General features: G+C 40.8%; 1 protein-coding gene across 5 annotated transcripts in view; it reads left to right on the top strand.

Annotated features, from left to right (window-relative positions):
• fbxl4 (F-box and leucine-rich repeat protein 4) overlaps positions 1–23,806 on the top strand; it is a 120,545-nt gene that overhangs the window by 60,889 nt on the left and 35,850 nt on the right. For all 5 annotated transcript variants that reach the window (XM_043685505.1, XM_043685479.1, XM_043685487.1 and 2 more), the window contains exons 4-5: positions 14,601–14,845; positions 17,021–17,234. In XM_043685505.1, coding sequence (XP_043541440.1) covers positions 14,601–14,845; positions 17,021–17,234 — 459 coding nt within the window. The remainder of the gene's footprint in view (positions 1–14,600; positions 14,846–17,020; positions 17,235–23,806) is intronic.

Below are 23,806 nucleotides of genomic sequence, written 5' to 3'. Positions count from 1 at the left end.
GCTCCAAGCTCTCTACATGCTGCCATGCGCCCTCACTTCGAACAACTTCTCCTTTTACTCCTCTCACTTTCTTCAGGTCAAAGGTATGGCCCTGGGTACCCACATGGGCCCAGTTATATCTGTCACTTTGTGGGTTAAATGGAACATTTCTTGTCTCAATCTTACTCTGGTCCCTTCCCATGACTCTTTCTCCGCTACATCAATAACATCATTGGTGCTGCTTCCCTCTCTTGTCTGGAATTGGGAATTTTTATCAATTTCACTTCCAATTTCTATATTGCCCTCACCTTCACCTGATCCATTTCTGACTCCTCCCTTGATATCATTGTTTCCAATTCTGAGGATAGGCTAGCCACCAGTATCCTTTACAAACATACAACTACAAACCATTACCAGTGACTTGACTCTACATCCTTACACCCTGTTTCCTCTAAGGGCTCCATCCAATTCTCCCAGTTTCTCTATCTTTGTTGGATCTGTTCTGACGATGCTGCCTTCCACAGTGAGGCCTTTTTCCTTAATGAAAGATTCCCGCCATTGCGGTCAACAGGGCACTTAGCCATGTTCAACCCATCTCCTACTCTTCTGCCCTCACTACTTCTTCCTTTCAGACAACAGTGATAAAGTTCCCCGAGTCCTCACTTATCACCCCACCAGCCTCCGCATCCAAAAGACCTTTAGCTACCCGTTTCTGCCATCTCCAAAAGCATGCTATGACCCAACACGTGTTTCCCTCCAACCAAAACAGAAATTGCTGTAGAAACTGAGCAGGTCTAGCAGTATCTGCAGGAGGAAAGCAGGGTCAATGCCTGGACTCCTCAGCACGTTCATATTCCCCTCCTCTACTTTGTCAGCCTTCCACAGGGACTGTTCCTTCCAGGACACCTGATCCACTCCTTGTCCATTCGCAGCATCTCCCTACACCCCCATGGCACCTTCCTATGCATTCGCAGGAGGGGAATACCTGCGCATTTACCTCCTCCCTCCTCCCTATACAAGGCCCCAGGCACATCTTTCAGGTGAAGCAGCAATTTACCTGATCTTCACTCAATCCAGTTTGATGTGTGTGCCGCTCTCAATGTGGTCTCTTCTACATTGGGGAAATGAAAGGCAGCCTGGCTGATTTGCTTTGCAGAACACCTTATTCAGTTTGCAAAAATGATCCTGAGCTTCCAGTTGCCTGCCACTTCAACACCCCACCATGTCCCCATGCCAAAATTTATTTTTGCAGGCCTGCTGCAGTGTTTCACTGAGGCTCAGTGCAAGCTTAAAAAATAACATCTCATTTTCCACTTGAGGATCCTGCAATGCCTGGGACTCAATGTTAAGTTCAATAACTTTACAGCCTGATTCCACCCTTCCGTGTTTTTCATCCACCCCATGCCCAGTCCTGTTTTGACATGGTTTGCTTTTAGGACAGTTACCTAATCTTACCTATTGCTCAGCCTATTATTACATTGTAGGTTGTCTTCAGTACAGCTCACCCATTCCCTCCTACTGATAACTTTTATTATTAATTGTTCAGCTTTTCTTCTGTGTTGACCTGCTATCCATAATCCCCTTGCTTATCTACCCCTTTCATTTATCTCTCTCTCTCTCTCTCTCTCTCTCTGGGCTCCATCTCCATCTATCTGCTCACCTTGCCCCCCCCCCCCATGCCCTCACCTCCCCCAACCTTGTCTTCAGCTAAAGTACCACTTTCTCACAGCTGCTTACTGATGAAGAGTCAATGGACTCAAAATGTTAGTTCTGCTTTCCTCCCACAGACCTGCTGAGTTTCGCCAGCAATTTCTATTTTTGGTTCACTTCTCCAGAATCCACAGTCCTTTGTTTGATTATATAATAATTTATCTATCTCAGCCTTAAATATACATGCAGATTCTGCTCCCACAGCTCTCTGTGGCAAAAAGTTCCAAAGACCCTGAACCCTCGATTTCATAGAGATCTCACATACCTGAGGTGGATGTCTTATGACACAGTTGTCTGTGGCCAGGAGAGTGTTTGTCCCATATCGATGGTTATGGCAGCTGGATTCTGGAAGCTCTGTTCCCAAAACCATTCAGTCGTTTTTTTGTTTTCAGAATATGGACAGCGCTGGCACAAAAATGTGCCTGATTGTTCCAAGGATTTGGTAAGTGTTAACAGGTGTACTGTGGAGATAGTGAGGACTGCAGATGCTGGAAAGTCAAGAGTTAATAAAATGTGGAGTTGGAAAAAGCACAGCAGGTCTTGCAGCATCATGGGAGCAGGAGAGCTGACATTTCGGACAGGACCCTTCGTCAGGACTGTATTTACTGCAGTTACTGTAATTATTTTGCTATTGTTACAGCTTCTGGGTTACAGTTGAATATCACAAACACCAGGTTATATTAAAGCAAAATACTGCTGATGCTGGAAATGTGGAATAAAAAACGTAGTGTTGGTGAAATTCAGAAGGTCTTGCAGCATCTGTGGAGAGAGAAGCTGAGTTTACATTTCAAGTCTGATATGATTGTTCAGAACTATGTTATTCTATGTCTGCCTCATCTTAGAGTGATTTTTGAATTTCTGTGGCTGCCTGATCTTGTCTGTTACCTTCGGTTGAAGTGTGATGTTTTCTGTTGTTAATTGTGTTGTTTTGGATTTTCACACTTTGTGAAAGGATGAATTTTTAGGCTGTAAATGTCAGGGGTCATGAATGTGGAGGCCACTAATAGGTCTTTGTGATTTAATTGCAAAGCCCAGTTCACACATCGCACACAGCAGCCTCCTAGTAAAAGTTGTTGTATTCGATCTGGCATAAGAACATCTTTGTTCTTCTTTCCCAGTGGTCCACACAACTCCTACCCCTTCCCACCTTGAATCGAACTATCTGAGGCAGCTCAAGATTTGAAACCTTCTTCACCTGTGAGCTGTTCAGAGATTTGGAGACAGTAAACACTGCAGATACTGGAAGCCAGAGTCAATACATGTGAAACTGGAAAAGCACAGCGGGTCAGACAGCATTAAGGAGCAGGAAAGTCAACATTTCAGGCCGACGCCCTTCACTAGGACTGGGAGATGGAGGGAGCCCAGGAGGGGGCTGGGGGAAGGGTTGGTGTGATGGTGATAGGTGGATGCAGGAAGGGGTTATTGTGATTGGTCAGTAGGAGGGCTGGAGACTCTGCACCCTGATCAACTGTAATTTTCAAGGTATTTTTAAATATTTTTCTTTGCTTAGTAAGTTTTATCAAGAGCAAAGATGGATAAATAACATTGTGGTACAGGTCAGCCTTGAGGTCTTGCTCCAGTAGCAAGGATGTCCAGATGAATGGAGAGCAGGCCCTGCTGTGTTTGCCGAGGAATACAAACACACGCACCCTTACTGTCTTCGACAACATTGTCTTGGTGTTGACATGCCTGGGGCGGCACGGTGGCACAGTGGTTAGCACTGCTGCCTCACAGCGCTGGAGACCCGGGTTCAATTCCCGCCTCAGGCGACTGACTGTGTGGAGTTTGCACGTTCTCCCCGTGTCTGCGTGGGTTTCCTCCGGAGGTAAGGGGTAAATGTAGGGGTATGGGTGGGTTACGCTTCGGCGGGTCGGTGTGGACTTGTTGGGCCGAAGGGCCTGTTTCCACACTGTAATGTAATGTAATCTAATCTAATCTAATGTGCTGTACAGGCATGCTGCATTTACCAGAATTATTCAACAGCTCCAGCAGCAAAGTTCAGCTGAGTTGGCTCCAAGTAAGCCACCTCGGTCCTGGTCCATACAGTGCGTGGGCGATTGGGTGAGGAATTGCAAAGCAGTACCTGGGAACAATAGCACTGCAGGAGCGAGGGCTACCAGGGCCCCTGTCAGACCCAGGGCAAATGTCCTTATTGCGCTTTGCCAGAAACCTGGGCCTCATATTCCTGTGCCCAAGGGTTGGACTCCACAGTGAAGTAGAGAGGACTGTCTTCAGTGCAATGTGTTTAGGAAGGATTTGTAAACACCCACGTGCAGGCCCCAAACCCACATAAGGAGCTAGAGTTCCTGCATGTCCTCCTCCTTTAGCACCAACATGGCATCTCCTTCTTGAATGCAACACACCCAATCAGTAGAATGTAAAAGAATAGCAGAAATGGTCTGAGGGGCTGAATGGTCTGATTTTGCTCCTGTACCCTATGTTACGCAATGCTTGCTTTAGTTTCTTGCACTTTGACTATTGCAGATTGAATATGCGTAGAGGTTAACAAGGATGTGAGTTTCCTCTTGACAAAGGCAAAAACTTAACAATAAAAGTATGAAGAAAGGTTTGGAGCTAATAGTAAAGTCTTCTGGCTTAAAATTTTTTTTCTTCTTACTATCATGGGATTTGGACATTACAGGAGAGGCCAGACTTTGTTGGCCATCCCCAAGTTGGTCTTGAGCTGATTGTCTCTCTAAGGCTATTTGACAGGACAGAGAAGAGTCCACCATATTGGTGTAGGCCTGGAGTTACATGTAGGCCAGACCAGGTAAGGGATGACAGATTTCCTTCCCTAGTGGGCATTAGTGAACCAGAAGAGCTTTAACGACATTGCTGAAGACTGGATTTATATTCCAGATTTAGTCATTGCATTTAAATTCCACCAGTGGAATTTGTAGCCATGTTTCCAAAGCATTTGTGTACGCCTCTGGATTGCCAGTCCACCCTGATAAGTCTTTCAGCAGATTGTTGTTATGACTAATTATAATCATTTATTGATCGGCTGGTGTGAGTTAGTCAACAAAGAAACATGGCTGCAGGTTCTGGTCGTCTGCTGTGAATTAGTTGACTGAATATTTATGGACTGTCTACAGACTGTGATCAGCATATTTACATGCAGAGCATGTAGAACCCTTTGATGCCTTGATTCCAATTGATTTTAAAATAAGATAAAACAATATATACTTTTCCCGATGTAATGATGATGTTTTGACTATATTGTTTAAATGAGCATTATTCCTTGTGTTGTCCCTTATAGGCTGCCAAATGGGTTGTTTTGCACAAATGAAGAGTGAGAGCACTCTTATTAGGTCTTTTAAAGAAAGTTTACTTTGTAGCTATTTAGATCATGCTATCCTTTTGGGAAGAAAATCTGCCACACCATATCTTGGTTTGGCTTGTATGTGACTCCAGGTCCACAGCAACATAGATAACTTTTACATGTCTTCTGAAATGGCCTGGTAAATCACAGTTGTATCAAACTGCAAAAGTATTATAAAAGGAGTGAAACCAGATGGACCACCAGGCATCAATCAAGGCAGCAAAATGGACAACAGCACATATAGCCTCGTCAACCCTGCAAAATCCTTGTGGAAAAAGAATCCTAATTGGTTTAGGAACTGCTGTCTGTTCTGCACACTAGGTTTCCTAATTAAAGGCTGCATTAATGTCAGACACTTTAATGTACATAGTCAGGTAAACGACAAGTTTGATGCCCAAGGTGTTGGCTGAATAACAGCCTTGCTGCATTTCCTAAGAAAGGTCAGCTGGACCTTGTGTCAAACAAGCGGTCTGCAGGAAACTGGAACCCCAGCCAGTAGGAGGCAGGAGGCGTCTGCATTGGTGTGGGGAACCCTATGGAAGGTATCATGGCTGCTGCCAGAAAAACACAACCCAGAGATTGACTATTACTCTAGTGCATACAACGATACCTTTTAAAGGTGAAGTCAGTGAGTTGTGTTTTTGTTTGTATTGTTTGATTTTAGTTGCATAAAGATGCTTTTACTTCACAGGCAATGTGCAGTATTGCATGAAGAAATGTCTTCTTCTTAGTAGCCATTACCGGTCACAGAAGTTGATCTATAATGAGTACTCTGCTAAATTGATAACTAAGTTAAAACAAAATTTGATTAATGTTCAGAAAATGGGATTTCCTGACTCAAGTCCGAATGGATTCTCAATGCTGGCCCTTTCAGTGCAGAATTGTAAGATCGTGTGTTAAGCCTGTCATTGCTGTCACAGTAACTTGGACAAACGGGAGAGTGGTGGATGTTGAGAGGGGAGCAGGTTCTTCTTTGGAGAGTGTTTATTTATTATATAATAATGTGTGGTTGTACAAGGTCTGTCTAAATGACATTAGATATAAACCAGCAGCTTTGGATTTGAAGTTTGACCATTGAAGTTGTTGGGAAAAAGAACAATTTTCAAGTTTCTGAGTAAGTTGTCAGGTTAACATTCCAGACAAGGGTTCTGCTGAAGTGTTGTGCTGAAACATCCATTTGTTTGTTCTTACCATACATACATTACCTGACTTGTTGGTAGGATCCCATGCTTTGTATTTTTGTTCTATGCCTGTATATGTTTTCTGGTTAGCTCAACTGTATATTTTCTCAGATCTTTGCATTGAAGTACACAATGACCTACAAACTAACAGTAATGTTGGATTATGAAGTAAATTAAGGCAGTTTTGACCACTGATGTTTGATTTTGCACATAGAAATAAAGGATCACTAATACTACAGGAAACCTGGACTGTCGTCTGATTTTCGTGGGAGAATAGACATGGTATGATGCATGGAGGTGGGGTGGGGATTTGGTTGGGGTTCAGCTGTAGAACAAATGGGGCATGAATCACTGGAGGACTCTGCCTGGGGATTGATCAAGGTAAAGTTACTGCAGGGAAAGGCAACAGCTGTGAACCAGAAGAGCGAACCCATAAGCCAATTTATGAAAAAAATCTCACGGGTTTTTTTTTTCACATGAGTGGTTTCAGTTTTACTGTCGACCTTAATGCATTTGGATAGTCTTCAAGTGCCAATGAAGTCAATGCTGGTTGTGTAAGAGTGAGCACATTTAGAAGGCATCTGAAAAGGACTGTTGACTGCTACAGGTGAGAGCAAATGTATTTTTGAGATAATAAAAGAAAGTCCTTTGATAAATCAAATTGCGGAACAGATGCTGGATCCTTGCTATGTTGCATGTGTGATAACAGGCTTGCACTGGCATGGTGTGCATGCCTTCTGAAACTAAGCAGCTGTTCCACAGTTTCAGTACCAGGGCAAGCACAGCCACAGTACACTTTGCATATGTTATTGTCGGGGCACTTGCGCCCTGTGAGGATGACATATTCATGCACGTTTTTATTTTCTGCTCTTCAAAAGAACAATGTTCTCTGAAATTGTATATGAACAAATGATGTAACTGTACAAGAGAGGGAAAACTGCAGCCACAAAGAAAGATTGGATGGATTGAGGTTGTTTACTTTACAATAGAGGGGATTGAGGTACCTATATACTATTTTACCAATATGGCCGTAAGGTATAGGAGCAGAAGTCAGCCATTCACTGCATCGTGTCTGCTCCAGCGTTCAATGAAATCATGACTGATCTGATCATCTTCAACTACACTTCCGTCTTGACCAGTGATTCTCCTCCTGATTAAAAATCTATCTCAGCCTTGCAAAAATGTTAAAAATCACAGAACACCAGGTTCTAGTCCAACAGGTTTATTTGGAAGTCCAAGTTTTCAGAGCGCTGCTACTTTGTCAGGTAGCTAGTGGGGCAGGATCATAGGACACAGAATTTATAGTAAAAGTCAAATGTCCTATGATCCTGTCCCACTAACTACCTGACAAAGTAGCAGCACCTGAAAAGCTTGTACTTCAAAATAAGTCTGTTGGACTGTAACCCAGTATTGTGATTTTTAGCTTTGTCCACCCCAGTCCAATACTGGCACCTCCACATGTTGAATATTTATAATGACCCAGGGTAAGGACTTATTTCTCGAAGCAAAAGGTCAGTGACTAGCTGATACAGATTTAAAGTAGATTGTAAAAGGAATTAGAGGGGAGGTGAAGGTGGTCTGAAAATCACTGTTGTTGACAGTCACAGGTGAGGTGCTGGAAATCTGAAGGGTGGTAAGGACAAGTCAGGGAACTATAGACCAGTGAGCCTGATGTCGGTGGTGGGCAAGTTGTTGGAGGGAATCCTGAGGGACAGGATGTAGATGTATTTGGAAAGGCAAGAACTGATTAGGGTTGGTCAACATGGCTTTGTGCGTGGGAAATCATGTCTCACAAACTTGATTGAGTTTTTTGAAGAAGTAACAAAGAGGAATGATGAGGGCAGAGCAGTGGATATGATCTGTATAGACTTCAGTAAGGCATTCAACAAGGTTCCTTTAGTCTAATGCCTTCTCCCTCGCCTTCTACTCACCGAAAGAGCAGGAGAGGGGGTAAATTAAGTAAATTTAGTACAGTATTTGAGCATTGCTGATAAAAGGCTTATTTTGTCTAAGCTTTTCGTTTTGTACTCATTAGGTCAACTTGGAAGAATACCGATAAAGGGGAAAACGGCATTTTTACTGCATGAAGGGCATGCTGATCAGTTGGCAAATTATCCTGATGAGTGCAACACGAAAACCGCAACAAGAAGCGTTGTTTCACATTAGTTCTCAAGTTCCATGCATTTCTTAAATCTGGTGTACACTTCTTAAAGGCGAAGTTGTCAGAATAGGTACTGCTAACGGTGCAGGACGTGAATCTGATCTGGAGCATTGTGAGAAAGGAATAAATTGGGAGAGTGCATGCTCCAAGGTTTGAGGACATTACAGTGGAAGTCTTGGTGAAGGAAGTGGAAATTAAAAAAGATAGTATTTGTTTGCAAGAAGTTAGAAGACCCTCCCCAGTCAACTGTTCAGAAGGCAGTGCGAGGAGTTAGTGCTAGGAGTCAAAGTCCAAGGATCTGTTTGCAAGAAGCTCAATGAACTCCCATGAATTGTCAAGGTCTGTGAAAGTATCTTAAAATCCCTCATCCCACTATCTGCAGACTTAGACACTCCTCCATTTTAGTATTCCCCAATCACTCATCAATCAACATCTCCATTAGTCAGAACTCAAATCAGGCATTTATCTTGTTTTATCTTATGTTTGCATGCTTATCACTGCTGCTCACCTACCCCAACAACTCAAAGAATGCGTCTGCTGTCAACTGTTTATCCATGCCAACAGGCCACCCAAACACATTACATTACACTCAACTCCCTTCTCTTGTAGCACAAGGTAGCACATGGCCACAGGTAGTAACAGTGAACTAAAGAGGTACTAACCCCCACAGAGGAAATTATGCTGATTGTTAGTGGAACAGCAATTGCTGGGTAAGTGATTTTGGCTGCAGAGAAGATAAGCATATTAATGGGGCAGTGCACAAATGGCCTCTGATGGGTATGCGCAAGTCTTGATACATTGCCAGGAGCCAGAAATGTCTAGAAGCATGGAGGAATCTGGCATCAATTGGCAAAGAGTTTTTTCCCATTCTTTTCAACATGGAAGTGGCAACCAACTCCATTAGCACACGTGAACCCATCCAGGATGCAGTGAGTGACAGCTGAAATCTCAGCTTCCAAGCACTTTCCACTCTGTGTCCAAGTGCTGCAGGCGAAGCTTGGATTGAAATCAGATGGTTTCATCTTGCTGTCTTGCAAGCACAGACTGCTGCCATCATTGCTGTCCAAAGTGGCTTCAGGTCCTAACACATTGCTGAAGAGCTGCCCCAGGAGCATGGCAGGGCTCGGCAGGTAATTTGTTGAAGGTTGCATGTACTGCGTTTAGTTATAATCTTTAATTTTGTGGTTGTTTTAAATTTGCATTGGCTAACACTGTGATGGTTCCTGAAAGAGGGATGGTAAGATAAGCAGAATTATTGGGAAATGGGGAATTACATTTCCAGTTACTAGTATTTCACTTGAAGTAGTTCTCCACATGCAGCCTGTGTAGAAAAGGCCTATCTTGATTATCTGCACAACCTCTTCTTCCTCACCCCTCACCCCTACGCTGCCGATGTTAACTTTGTCTACTCCGCGGGCCTATTTTTTTTAAAACATTACATATTTCTGCAGAGTTCCTATGATAACTCAATTTATTCAATGAGTTGGCAAGCAGCACAGGCTTAAACATTGCCAGGTTTGATCTCTAGTCTTTTTGGATTCACTAATATAAACCGAAGCATTAGTGGAGGGAATAATATCACTTACTTTTCAGATTGGGAGGAAAGTGCAGCATGTCAGCTTCAATGTGAGTGAATAAAGAGAGCAGACATGTACTAGAACAGAAGCAATGACAGAGAGACCTGTCAGCCTATTTCTACCTATAGAGCCACAGTGTGATGTTACAGAAAAACAGGTCAGTGGTTACTGAGTATTTATTCTATGTCACTCTTGTTTAATCAATTGATTTAAATCAGGAGACAACATTGTAGCTGAAGAGTTCAATTAGATTAGATTCCTACAGTGCGGAAACAGGCCATTGGGCCCAACAAATCCACACCGACTCTCTGAAGAGCAACCCACCCAGACCCAATTGGGAAATTTATTTTTAAATTATTTAACATCCAAATGAATTAACAAAATGGATGATTAGGCACCTGATATGTTGCAGCTGCAGTGTGTGGCAACCAGTAGATGCAAGTGTGTTGCTGCTTGAGGCACCTTGGCTCAGAGTTAATGAACTGAGGACACATCAAAGAAGGGGAGAGGTGCCTGGATACTGTGTTTCAGGATGCAGTCATACCTCTGAGATTAATTATGTCAAATTTGGTCTAACCTTGTCTAATTGCTGTGAGGTCCTTGTTTCTGGTGTGGACGAGAGCATAGACTGTAGGCAGGATGAGCGAATTAACCAAAACACCACAGTACGGTGCATCATTCAAATGGGGAGAGAGAGGGAAAAAAAGTATACAGGGTCATCACCGTATCCGCAGGCCCGGTTACCACGGTTTCAGTTACCTGCGGTTTACTGCGGACCGAACATATTGCATGGAACTTTCCAGAAGCAGGGACCTGGGGGCTGCTGGCAAGGTAAATTTCCAATTTAAATGAATGAGTTCGCTACTATCCATGGTCTCGGGCTTCCACGGTAGGTCTTGGAACGTATCCCTGTGGGTATGAGGACTACTGCAATAGGAAATTTAGGGGAATAAGTACTATTCTCTGCAACAAAGACATAGAATCCTGATGGCCATGTTGCCTACCTTGTACCAAGGTGCACAACATCTCTTCTGGGCTGGAGAGCAATTTAGAGTGAGAGGGGAAGGATCCAATTGTCCATTAGAATATCATAAATAATGCTAGGGCTAGGATAGAGGCTCTGCTGAGGAATTAGAAAGCAACTTGGGTGGCACGGTGGCTCAGTAGTTAGCACTGCTGCCTCACAGCACCAGGGTCCCAGGTTCAATTCCAGCCTCAGGTGACTGCCTCTGTGGAGTTTGCACATTCTCCCTGTGTCTGCGTGGGTTTCCTCCGGGTGCTCCGGTTTCCTCCCACAGTCATAAGATGTGCAGTTCAGGTGAATAGGCCATGTTAAATTGCCCATAGTGTTAGGTGTATTAGTCAGAGGGAAATGGGTCTGGGTGGGTTACTCATCGGACTTGTTGAGCCAAAGGGCCTGTAGGGTAATCGAATCTAAACTTGAGGCCACATTCTAAAACAGGACTACCAAGGTCATGATCTCAGGATTGTTACCTGACCAATTGTGCAAATAGCAAACTAACTTAGGATAAATGAAATTAGAGAGGTAAATGCATGGCTCAAAGATTGGTTTGGGAGAAATGGGTTCTGATCTTGAGCTGATGGCTCCGGAACTGGAGAAAGAAAGCTCTTCCATTGGATTGGGGTTCATTTGAACTGTGATGGGACCAGTGTCCTGGTAAATCACATATCCAGGGACATGGATAGAGATTGAAATTAATTAGTAGCAGGAAGTTTTAATTGAAGGGAAGTTTGAAAATCAAAAAGAAACAAGAGAGTGGAAGTACAATTTTGGGATGAAGTGAAAACTACCAGAGTGAGACAGGAAGGGACAGAAAATGGCCGTAGAAATTAGAACCAAAGTAAGTAGTAGAGGTAAAATGTCAAAACTTGAAGCTCTTTATTTGAATGTATGCAGTATTTGTAACAGCATAGATGAGTTGATGGCACAAATAAAAATAAATGCATCTCACTTGATAGTCATTACAGAGACATGGTTACAGTGTGACCATGGCTAGAAGCTCGATGTTTCAGGATTTTTGACAATCCATAAAAACAGGCAGAAAGGAAAAGAATGTGGAGTAGCTTTGTTAATAAAAGAAGGCATCAGCAAAGTGTTACATTGCAGTACGGGTGCTGTACATCATGATATACAATCAGAAAATGTTGGAGTGCTGTTTCTATTTCATATTTCCAGCAACCACAGCATTTTCTTTTTATTTTATGTAATGTACATGCAGATAATGAATAGCAAGGGAAAGAAGGTACTGATACGAGTCATCCACAGTTCTCTAGTGATCATAAATTCCAAATACATTTTGAAGGAGAGCAACATGTGTAGCAAATGCCCTCAACTTAAATGAAGGCAGTTACAGAAGTTTGAAGAAAATAGACGAAGGCAAAGGTCGGTAGAGAGCAGTGGAAGATATTTAACTAGATATTTCATAATACTCAGCAAAAGTTCATTCCAGTCAAAAAGAGCGACACAGTGAGAAGGATGAACTACCCATGGTTAAGATAAATGGTCAAAAAGATTTTCTAGTCAAAACCTAAGAATCCAAAGTGACAGCATTGGGGGTAGGCCTGAGGATTCTTTGGAACCAGCAGTAAATGGCTAATGAAAAGAGATTGAGTTGGTTATGTAAATCAATTGACAATAAATATAAAACCAAACAACAAAAGCAACTGCAAGTATATAAAAAGAGAGTAGCTAAAGTGGGTGTTGGACCTTTGGAGGATGAAACTAGGGAATTAATAATGGATAAAAGAGATATGGCAGATGATATAAAGCAATATTTTATATTGATCATCATGATGGAGAACATTATAACTGACCCGAAGTACTAATGGGAGGAAAGATCTTCGAACAGTGTCTATCATGCGGGACAGAGTATTTGACAAACTAAGGGGACTGAAGACAGACAAGTCACCTGGACCAGATGGCCTGCTTCCTAGTATTTTAAAGGAAGTAGCTGCAGAGATAGTGGATGTATTTGTCAAAATATTCCAGAGTTCATTGTACTCTGCAAGGATCCAACAGAGTAAAAAATCATCATTGTGACATACCTGTTTAAGAAGAATTGAAGACTGAAAGCAGGAAATTATAGGCCAGGTAGACTCCATTAATAAGGAAGAAATTGCAGGGCATTTAGAAAAGCTTCATATTACCAGAATCAACCGAGCTTTGTGAAAGGGATAATCTGTTTGATAAACCTCTTAGAGTTCCTTGAGGATAGAGCAAGCAGAGTTTAAAAAGGGGAGCCAATAGCTGTTGGGTATAGAGAAGGCAGTCGATGGGGGTCACATAAAGGTGTAGATGTTGCACAAGATAGGAGCTCACAGTATTTAGGTCGTGTATCAATATTGATTGAGGAGTGGTTAACACACAGGGCGCAAAGACTCAGAATAAGTGAGTCTTTCCATTTTGGAATTGTGTAACAAATCGAATGCTGCAAGAATCAGTTGAAGGGCGTCAATTGTTTACTATCTATATGATGGACTTTGAGAAGGAGGCAGAGTGTAATGTATCCACATTTGCTGATGGTGCAGAATTAAGTGGGAGGCCAAGATGTGATGAGGACATAAGGAATCTACAAAGGAAAATAGATAGGTTGAGTGTGTGGACAAGAGGTTTTAATATGGGAAAGTAAAAGTTTGTGCATTGTGGCAGGGTCTATTATTTAACTGGAGAGAAGCTTCAATATGTGCAACACAGAGGGAAATGTGTGTTTTTGTGCTTGAAACAAAGGGTTAGCATGTCAAGGCAGTACATAATTAAGAAGGCAAGTGAAATTTTGGTTGTTATTGCTAGGGAGTTAGAGTTTAAAAATAGGGAAGGCTTGTTATAGCTGTACAGGGTGTTGGTGAGGCCACACCTGGAGTACTGTATACAGTTTTGGTTCCTGTATTTAAACAAAAATACACTGGCATTGGAGAAGCTCAAAGCAGAATTGATAGTCTGGAATTCTTTACCCCAGATAGTTGTGGAGGATAGATAACTGAAAGTGTTTAAAGAGAAGGTAGATAGATTTTTGAAATATCAAGGAATTAAGGACTCTGTGGAGCTGGCATGATAAGAAGAGTTGAGGCCTGGGGCCATGATCTTGCTGAATGGTGGGACAGACTTGAGGGGCTGAGTGGCCTAATCCCGTTCCTCTTTCTTATGTTCTCTCTGCCATTTTACTGAGAAATGAAAAATCAGCTCTCATTCTCACACCAGTAAAGACCTAAATGTATAAGTCAGTAATAATCAGCAATAGCAGATGGACTTATGAACCCTACTAACCTTTCACAACATTGACAACTACTTGGGTGACTTATTGAACACCTAAAAGCTATCCTCAAAGGAATCAGAGCTTTTAGAAGAGGAGTAAAGCAGTGAGGAAAATGACAAGGAAGAATTGTTCGCATCATGTATTTGAAAGCTACACAAACTAAGTCGACCTTGTGGGTAACAGCTGACGGTGCAATCAGTCCAAAGCAATCTCTGTTGAATATGAACAAAATCTCTCCAATTGTTCTGATTTCCCCCCAAAAAAACTGAAATTCTAAAGTCATATCTTATTTGATGGTAGCTGCTGTCTTCTCATGTGTCCCTATGTATGAGGTAGAGCATAATAAAGCTGGACCTGTTTTTTTTTAATTCTGCTCTTTATTTTCTTTTTCCACAGTTAATCCAGCTGATCCTCAGTCACCTGACAGTGCCAGACCTTTGCCAGTTGGCACAGACCTGCAAATTATTGTACCAACATTGCTATGATCCTCTCCAGTATGTCCAGCTCAGTTTGCAGCCTTATTGGGCAGGCCTGAATGATGGCTCTCTGGAGCACCTGCAGTCACGCTGTGCTCTTGTGCAGTTTTTAAATCTGTCTTGGACTGGGAATAGGGGATCCATTTCCACACAAGGCTTTCACAGGTCAGTGTTAATGTAATTCTTGAATAAAATTAATTTACTGCAGACACCAAAGAATATTAAATATTCAAGTTTGTCATTAGTCAGCAGACATTGTTGAGCTGATAATATGGGCCTGGTAAACTTGGCCTGTGATCGTGGAGTTGAACTCATCCAATGATGCAAGACACCTCATTTAAAGATGTTTTGGTGTTCCTCGTGCATATTGATGGCACACTGAGAATGGCAAGTACCATTGGCTATTGAAGGAGCACTAAAGGATCTTGCAGCATGTTTTTTTGACAGCGTATCGGTTTACTGGTCGATGACCCCTTGAGTCTTTAAAGATCAAATAAGTGCAGCAGAGGGAGGTGATTTGACCATATTGAGAAGGGAAGGCCACACAGGAGGAAAATGTGATTTTTTTTTGACTGACATCTCCTAAAATACCTATTCTAAACAAGCACTGGGGCTCTGAAGCACTGCTGAAGCAGTGACACTACATTATGGGAGCAACACCGAAGAATTAACTTTAACAAGCCCAGTGCACAGTTTTTATGCTGGCCATTATTTCACTCCACACTAGTTTAACAAATGGAAATGTATAACACTAATCAGAGTGTAATAGGCTTCAGCTCTCTATGTGCCTGATAGTATGAGGTCCAGGTGTTTCGAAAACCGAGACTTCGTGTCAGGCCATCTATGAGTTTTCTTTTGTAAGGTATAATGTTTCCTTTATTTAAAAACCTGACTGTCAGTGGTTGTTGTTTTAGAAACCCTTTACATGTAAAACAGGGGGTTTTTTGCGTTACATCTGGTGATGCCTTACTTTTTGGAAGCAGAGGTGAATATTCGGTTAGCTTAAGCACTAGACATATTTGAAATTTAATTTAATTTAATTCAGCACCTCTCCCTTTTAAAATTTTCCTTTAGTTTTTAATTTAGAGTATGGTATCCCTTTCATTCCCCCTCCATTCTCATTCTTCTAAACAAGCCTTACCAGTCAGCCTGTCCCTTGTGACAAAGTAGTCAGGTTGGAAGACTTGCCAAGAGACATTGACTAAAGTTGGTATTGCACTATCTGCTTGAAAAGTACAAACAGTCTATCTGAATGTTGCAGTCAGGGGATTCCTCCTCATATTCTCTACTAACTCTATTCTATGATGCACCCATTTTGGAAGATGTTGTCCTCCCAGGCTAATTACAATTGTTTATAAATATTTTTAATTACCAGCTCTTTTCTTCCTACTTAATTAAAAGCACACAAGCTATAATGGCAAAGCATTGATGCAATGTCTACAAAATTCAACATTTTCTAATGTGGCAAAAATGTAAGAATAGATTTATTGAGGAGAAACATATTGCAGTTTTAGAAGAATTAGATGACAAACATTTGACCAAAATGAGTTTCTAACTTTCTGCAACAAACATTTTTCAAAATAATGTGTTGATTTTCTAGAATTTTCAAGAAATTGACTAGTGACTCACTTTCCTTTCTTACATCTTTAACAAATAACATTCCTTTTCTCAGTATTTTGCGGGTAATCAAATATTTATTAGATGTGTCATATGTGGGGATCTTCCCAAAGTAAAAACTAATTTTTGTCTGTTCCTCTTTGTTATCTTATACTTTGCAGCTCACCTCAATTGTTCTTGACTATGTTGTTACTGAATGATGACGACAGAGACTTTGTAGTTTGTTTTTTTTCTCAATTTTTAATTTAACTACAAGGAATATAAAGTTTTATGTTCTGTGTTTTGTGAAATAAAAAGAAGAAATACCCAAAATGCACAATAGGCACGTAAGTATCTGAAGGATGGGATAACGTTGCTGGACCATCCTTCATATTATGGCATTTGCTTATACACCCTTGTTTTATTTCTTAAATGAAACGAATTTTCAAATTGACAGGTTAGATCATTTTCTAAAATAAAAAGCAGCAGTACTTGACTGCTTTAATTAAGGTGTCAGTTTACCTATTGGATGAATAAATCTGTAAGCAGTAACCCATTTTCAGATCTGTTCCATATATTAATTCAGAACTTTGCACCTTTTCACTTCCAGTGTAACATCTGCTGTTTTTCTATAGCTTATTCTTGACGTTGCCTCTTTATGTGATGTCTGGCGCATACGCTCACAGCTTGACGCCTACTACTTTGACAGGATTTAACCCTATGATTGCTGTGCTTCCTGTGCAGATTCATGCAAGTGTGTGGATATGAGCTGGTGCGTCTGGAGTTGGCCTGCTGCCACTTCCTGAATGAAAGTTGCCTCGAGGTTATTGCTCAGATGTGCCCAAACCTCCAGGAGCTGAACCTTTCATCCTGTGATAAACTAAACACTCAGGCTTTCTGCCATATTGCTAAGATCTCAGGTCTCCGACGTCTGGTCGTTTACCGCACAAAAATTGAGGTAGGAGCTCCTGTGGTGATTGGCACTGACAGCGAATTGCTTAACGTGCTTGTTTATTTTTTAAATGAAAGAAGTGCTTGTCTTAGGAATAGTATAACAAATTTAACAGAATATATATTAGAAAGGATTTCACAAACAGTTCTGTTTTGAGTGATTCCATTACTTTATAATTTTATGTTTAAGATTGAATAGTCATACTTGTGTGAACTTGCCCCTGTTGTTACAACTCACCTGGAATCGGGATAGATCCTGCCAATTTCATTTATCTTTTTGGGATTTAGAAGCATCGTTGGTAATAGTTAAGAATAAATACGGACTTCACAAATGCTTATTGCATAAACACTTTTGATCAAGTGATGCAGGAAAATAATTGGGATGTGATTTATTCTTTCTGAGCTACAGTGAGTGATCTTGAGTATGGGAGTTACATTACTATCTGGCTGCAAATCTGCATTCTCACTATATCTATGAAGCTCTTTGTACGTAGTAAAATTCTGCAAGTTTTTGGTGAAATTCTACAAGTTTTTGAACATGGTAATGAGTCCAAATTATAAATATTTTACAAAAGTGAAATAGCTAAAAAGTGCACTGTAAATGATGACACATTCTCTCAGGAGGTTTTTAAACACAACTTGAAACTGCTTTGCAATTTTCTTCAAGTTGGTGTCAGCTCAATCATTTGTCTGATTCCATAGCTTCACAAAAGTTCACGACTACCTTTAGTTATGTGGGAAGAATATCTGTTGTTGCAAAATGGGGAAAATCATAAGAGCTATATACTTTTTTTTTAATCTACCTGGATTTCTATCTAACTAATTCAATACCCATTCAAATTGGACATTTTAAAAAACATTCTCTTTACCAAACTGTACTATTGTATGCCTAGTGACTTTTCATGCCTGATACATTACCTTAGTGCTATCTTCTTGCAAGTTTTTGTGTTCTCAAATTTATTTACTACACCTTCTCATTTAGTATAACCTGCAAATTTAGATCCATTTCTTTCAGGGCTATATTCAAATCATTGAAGTTGTCAGGAACCACAGACTTTCCCAAACAGAAGCCTGTGGGATACTCTAATCCACCTTCAACCACTCTGAGTACAACCCTTTCCTCATGTAATCCCATTTACCATTACTGCCTGAATTGCAGACCCTTGGCTCTCTCCTGCAATCTCCTGCATGATGCCTTTGCAAAAGCTTTCTGACAGCCAATCCACACCATATACAGAAGTATAAAATGGACTGTAAGAACGTATACATGTATTTTAGGAGAGTAGTTGAAGTAAAATTAGGCTGAGACAGGGGAATCAATTGTAGAAAAATTTAAAATTAGTGAATACTGTCTTCACAATATCAGATGCAAATTACATGCCAGAAATAGAAGGTATCCAAGGCAGCAGGAAGAATGAAAAATGTACTTTAAGTAATGTCAATAGAGAATAAGTATTGGAGAAACTGAAGCAACTAAAATGAGACCATAAGATGTCAGGACAGAAGTAGGCTATTCAGTCTGAGTCTGCTGCAGCAACCAATGGACTCACGGCTGACCTGATAATTCTCAACTCCACTTGCCTGCCTTTTCCCCATAACTCTTGATTCCTTTACTAATTAAAAATCTGACTCTCTCAACCTTGAACGTCCTTGAATGACCCAGCCTTGACAGCCCTCTGCGGTAGAAAAATTCCATAGATTCTGCACCGACTGAGAGAAGAAATTCCTGCTCACCTCCGTCTTGTATGGGCGACCCCTTCTGCTGAGATTATGCCCTCTCATTCTAGACTCTCCCACAAAGGTAAACAACTTCTTAGCGTCTACCCTGTCAAGCACCCTACAAATCTAACATTTTAGAAATATGAGTGTCACTGTCAAGGAGTCTGGAATGCAGATTCACAGTCTCAGGATAAGGACTCATTAAATTATGAAGGAGATGAGGAAAAATGTCTTCATTGGGAGGATTCGAAATCTTTGGCATTCTCTTTCCCAGTGGGCTGTGGATCATTCACTGAGTTGTCTTGTATCTATTTGTGGCTGAGATACACAGAGTTTAGATCTCTTTGCGAATCTAGGATTATGGAGTGCAGGCAAGGAAGTGGAGTTAAGAATTGGCCATGTAATAGAACAGAATCATAGAATCCCGACAATGTGAGAGCAGGTCATTTGGCTTTTCGAATCCATACCAATCCTCCAAAGAGAATCCTACCCAGTCTCATTCCCCTACCACTGAAACCTTGCATTTTCCATGACTAATCCACCTTGCCTACATATCCCTGGACACAATGGGCAATTTAGCATTGTCAATCCCACCTAACCTGCACATCTTTGGACTGTTGAAGGAAACTGGAGCACTCAGAGGAAATCCACAAAGACACGGGGAGCATTTGCAAACTCCACACAGACTGTTGCCCATGGGTGGAGCCGAACCCGGGTCACTGGCGCTGCACGGCAGCAGTGCTAGCCACTGAGCCAATGAATAGTAGGGCAGGCTCAAGGTGCCTTAAGGATTACTCCTGCTCCTATTTCTCATGTTCTTACGTCTATGTACTTTTCTATCCAGCAAAGCTGTCATCTCATCAAGAACCTTTAACAAGTTTATCAAGCGCAGTCTTCCTTTCTGAATTCTGGTTACTTCTAATTATTTTCGTATGCTTGAGATATTTAATCATTTAATCCTTAATTAAAGGCTCAAAATTCAATCAAATGTTAGGATAACTCTGTTTCCCTCATTCGAATTGCATTTGTCAATGTCAAGTCACTGGCACTCACCTGCTCTGTGACGAATGTTCAAGTATAGAGCTGAATTATTGTGACGTTACAGAGACTTTGCATAGCAACTGATGGCTGGCAGGACATGACTCCGTGATGAAAAGAGAGCCAAACTCAGTGGGATCATTTGAATCAGTGCTAACTAAAACCAAATCTAATTTTTGTTGCAGCAAGCAAGTACCTTATCTTGCAATTTACAAATAAGAAATCTTTAGAGAGGTTGTAGTGCTCCTCAGGGCTGCATGTGGGTCGTGGAACTGTCAAGTAATCTAAGTGGCAAACTCTCTACAAAATGAAATAAAAATGTCTATCTGGATCTGTAAGAGCTGAAAATAAATATGTTCTGGTAGTTTCAACATCTATTTGATATCATGACCCTAAGTGCTATCATTAGCATTATTAATACTTTCCAGAACCTGTAGTTATAGTTGGCAGGGCCAGAGTGGCGTTGTAAGTTCAAGGAGGTTATTTAAGGATTAGATGTCTTTATGAATACAAATATTTATTCTTGCTTGGGATTAGATGCTTGAAGAAATTTAAATGTATTGCATTTTTTTATGAATGGCACATTTTATATAGTAAACTCTGAAATGAATACTCTGAAATTTCATCTCAGCATGGTTGCTGAGTTTTACCTGTGGTTGATATTAGATGAGTTGGCGTGGAAGGTAGAGGAAAAGTAGTCCATGGGAAGGGAGGCAAGAGCTCCTAAGTTCGGTGTGGGGTCTATAGGGGCTCTGGATGGGTAGGGATCATGTGAGGCAAGTAGGTTCTGGCAGAGAATAGGAGCAAGAGCTAGGGATTGTATAAGAAAACAACCAATATTGATTCCCAGCCTAACTTCCAATCTCACTCATCCAGGAGTTTTCCTGCTCACCATGGGAGGAAAATTCTAGTCCATTTTTAGGTACTCTACTTTCTCCTTTCCAATTTGTCTAAGGATCTTTGAATGTATGCTTGCATTCCTTGTTATATTCCATAATACTTTTATTTATCACAATGCCTCTCACCACACTTTATTCAATTGCCTACATGAAAATAGCCTGCCTTGACACCTGACACCCTTTGTGGCTTCTTGAACTCATTCTGGTATTGGTGGACCAGCTCCTGTTTGCCCCCTCTCTCCGAATGAAAATCCAAAGGTTCGGGGTATTTTATACCCAAACTGTTTTGTCAACTTAGGAGAGAAAATTCAACCCAGTGTTTAGGTAGAGAACCTTTCTTCAGAAGAAAGGTGTAGTAAAGTTCCCTTGACCTGAACTGTTAAAGCTACTTATTTCTCCGCTGAATATTTCCAGCATTTTTTGTTTTTATTCCTTCCTGCAAATGCCATTTTTCTGTGCTAGCCTCGCTTATTACACTAATTTTCACAGCATTCCATTGTGCTAACTTGGTCTTGTAAGCTCAGAGTTGTTGCTCCATTAACATAACTATCAACTAACACTCTCTGCAGAAGAGATCTTTCTTCAGTGAGAGTTTTAAAACTTCATCTGAATCATTCTACCTTGTAGTTGGATTCAAATACTGTCTTCCATCCTTTAGGGGATACATGAGAATATGTTACATCAATCAATTTGAGCACTGCTCATTACACTTGTTGATGTTTTTGGTAACAAGATGTTGTCAGCTGATATTAAAACTCCATTTCAACTATTCCTTCCCTTTAGTTAGACAATTTTGCCATCTTAAGAAGGAACTATATAATTGATAATGGTAAAGTAGTCTTCATTCTGTGGATAGAGAGATTCATACTATGCAATCATCTGATCCTCTTATCCCGAAAGGCCTTGAAGAAAGATAAACGATCCAGTTTTATGAAAATATCAGCAAGTTAGTCGATGCAACCTAGGCTCAAGCATCGATCCTGTTTTTGAAGAGAATGAAATTAGACTACATTTCAGCAGTGATATAGAGGACCATTTCTTTTGTGTGCCAAGTATGTATTCTGTAAAATCGAAAGTGAAAAGCATAGAGAAGTGTGTGGACATCGTTCCTATTCAAAGAATGAAGCAGAAAAGAACTTGCATTAATTTAACACATTTCACTTGCAAAACTTTACCAAGCACTTGGCAGAGATGCAAGGAAAAATGGATGTTTAGTCAAAAAAAAGATAAACAATGCTTGATCAAAATGCTAGGTTTTAAAGATAGATTTAAATCAAGAAAGACAGAGGATTAGGCTGTCCATTGAGGGTTTTGGCCCCAAGTAGCTGAAAGCATGCTTGCAAATAAAGAGACAGAACATGTAGTGTTAAGAATTTGAGGGGGCAGGTGATGAATATGAGATAACTGATACTATCTGTTTAAGTAATCTATATTTCTATAATCTACTTCACAGTGGATGAGTGTTGCATGTTATAGTCTTCTATATGCAATGATTGATGTTAGAGTTATATGGATAATTTAGCTGTGCTTTACCAATGAAAACAAAACCCACAAGAGCAAAGGTTAATTGATGTATGAGTACCAGATGAATAACAATATTATTTTGTTCCCTCCACTGCATCTATTTTTTATTTTTATGTATTTTAGCAACTTGAATATACTATATTTTGCCATTATATGTGAAAAATGAAGTGAAAAAAATTATTTTCACATTGTTATTGTTCATCAGCTGTTCAGAAAGTATTAATTGAGTTTGTGACATTTGAATCTCGTGTCTTCTAATGGTGTTCAAGCGTATTGTGAGAACAGTGAGATTGACAATAGAAACTGACTACATGGTGGTCTGCAATGGGTTACTGAAGAATTTGACATTCAGTGCTTATTATATGGAAATTAATGGATACCTAGGCATCATTATAAGTAAGAAAAAGAATAGTGAAATTTAGATGACATGGTAAAATATGAGAATGAAGCTCGACTGGTTATAATAGCTCTCAGAATCGTTAAAGCCTTCAAGTGACCTCTTGGCATTTACTTTGTTTTAAATACACATGTCATGTATGTGTTTTTCTTATATTTTAAAGGATTGTTGTGCACTGACAGCTGTCAATTTGTTTTTGGTAGTTGTTGCTCAGTAAACTTATCACAGACAATTTTACGAACGAAATGGCATTTTTCAAGGCTTTCCGTTTTCTTCATGAACTTTCAAATCTGTCGTGTTTTTAATGGGCTTCCAAAGCCTTACCATCTCCAGGCAAAAATGGCATGCAGGAGAAAGCCAGCTTTTGTTTTCCATTAAAAACGGGCTAGCCAACCTCTGCAGGGGTGGATGTATGGTTTTAGAACATAGAACATAGAACAGTACAGCACAGAACAGGCCCTTCAGCCCACGATGTTGTGCCGACCATTGATCCTCATGTATGCATCCTTAAATTTCTGTGACCATATGCATGTCCAGCAGTCTCTTAAATGTCCCCAGTGACTTTGCTTCCACAACTGCTGCTGGCAACGCATTCCATGCTCTCACAACTCTGTGTAAAGAACCCGCCTCTGACATCCCCTCTGTACTTTCCTCCAACCAGCTTAAAACTATGACCCCTCGTGTTAGCAATTTCTGCCCTGGGAAATAGTCTCTGGCTATCGACTCTATCTATGCCTTTCATTATCTTCTATACCTCAATTAGGTCCCCTTTCCTCCTCCTTTTCTCCAATGAAAGAAGTCCGAGCTCAGTCAACCTCTCTTCATAAGATAAGCCCTCCAGTCCAGGCTGGATCCTGGTGAACCTCCTCTGAACCCTCTCCAAAGCATCCACATCTTTCCTATAATAGGGCAACCAGAACTGGCGCAGTATTCCAAGTGCGGTATAACCAAAGCTTTTATGGAGCTACAACAAGATCTCACGACTCTTAAACTCAATCCCCC

Source organism: Chiloscyllium plagiosum, chromosome 3, assembly GCF_004010195.1.
Source record: "Chiloscyllium plagiosum isolate BGI_BamShark_2017 chromosome 3, ASM401019v2, whole genome shotgun sequence".
Taxonomy (NCBI): Eukaryota; Metazoa; Chordata; class Chondrichthyes; order Orectolobiformes; family Hemiscylliidae; genus Chiloscyllium; species Chiloscyllium plagiosum.
This window is presented reverse-complemented; position numbering and strand designations above follow the sequence as displayed.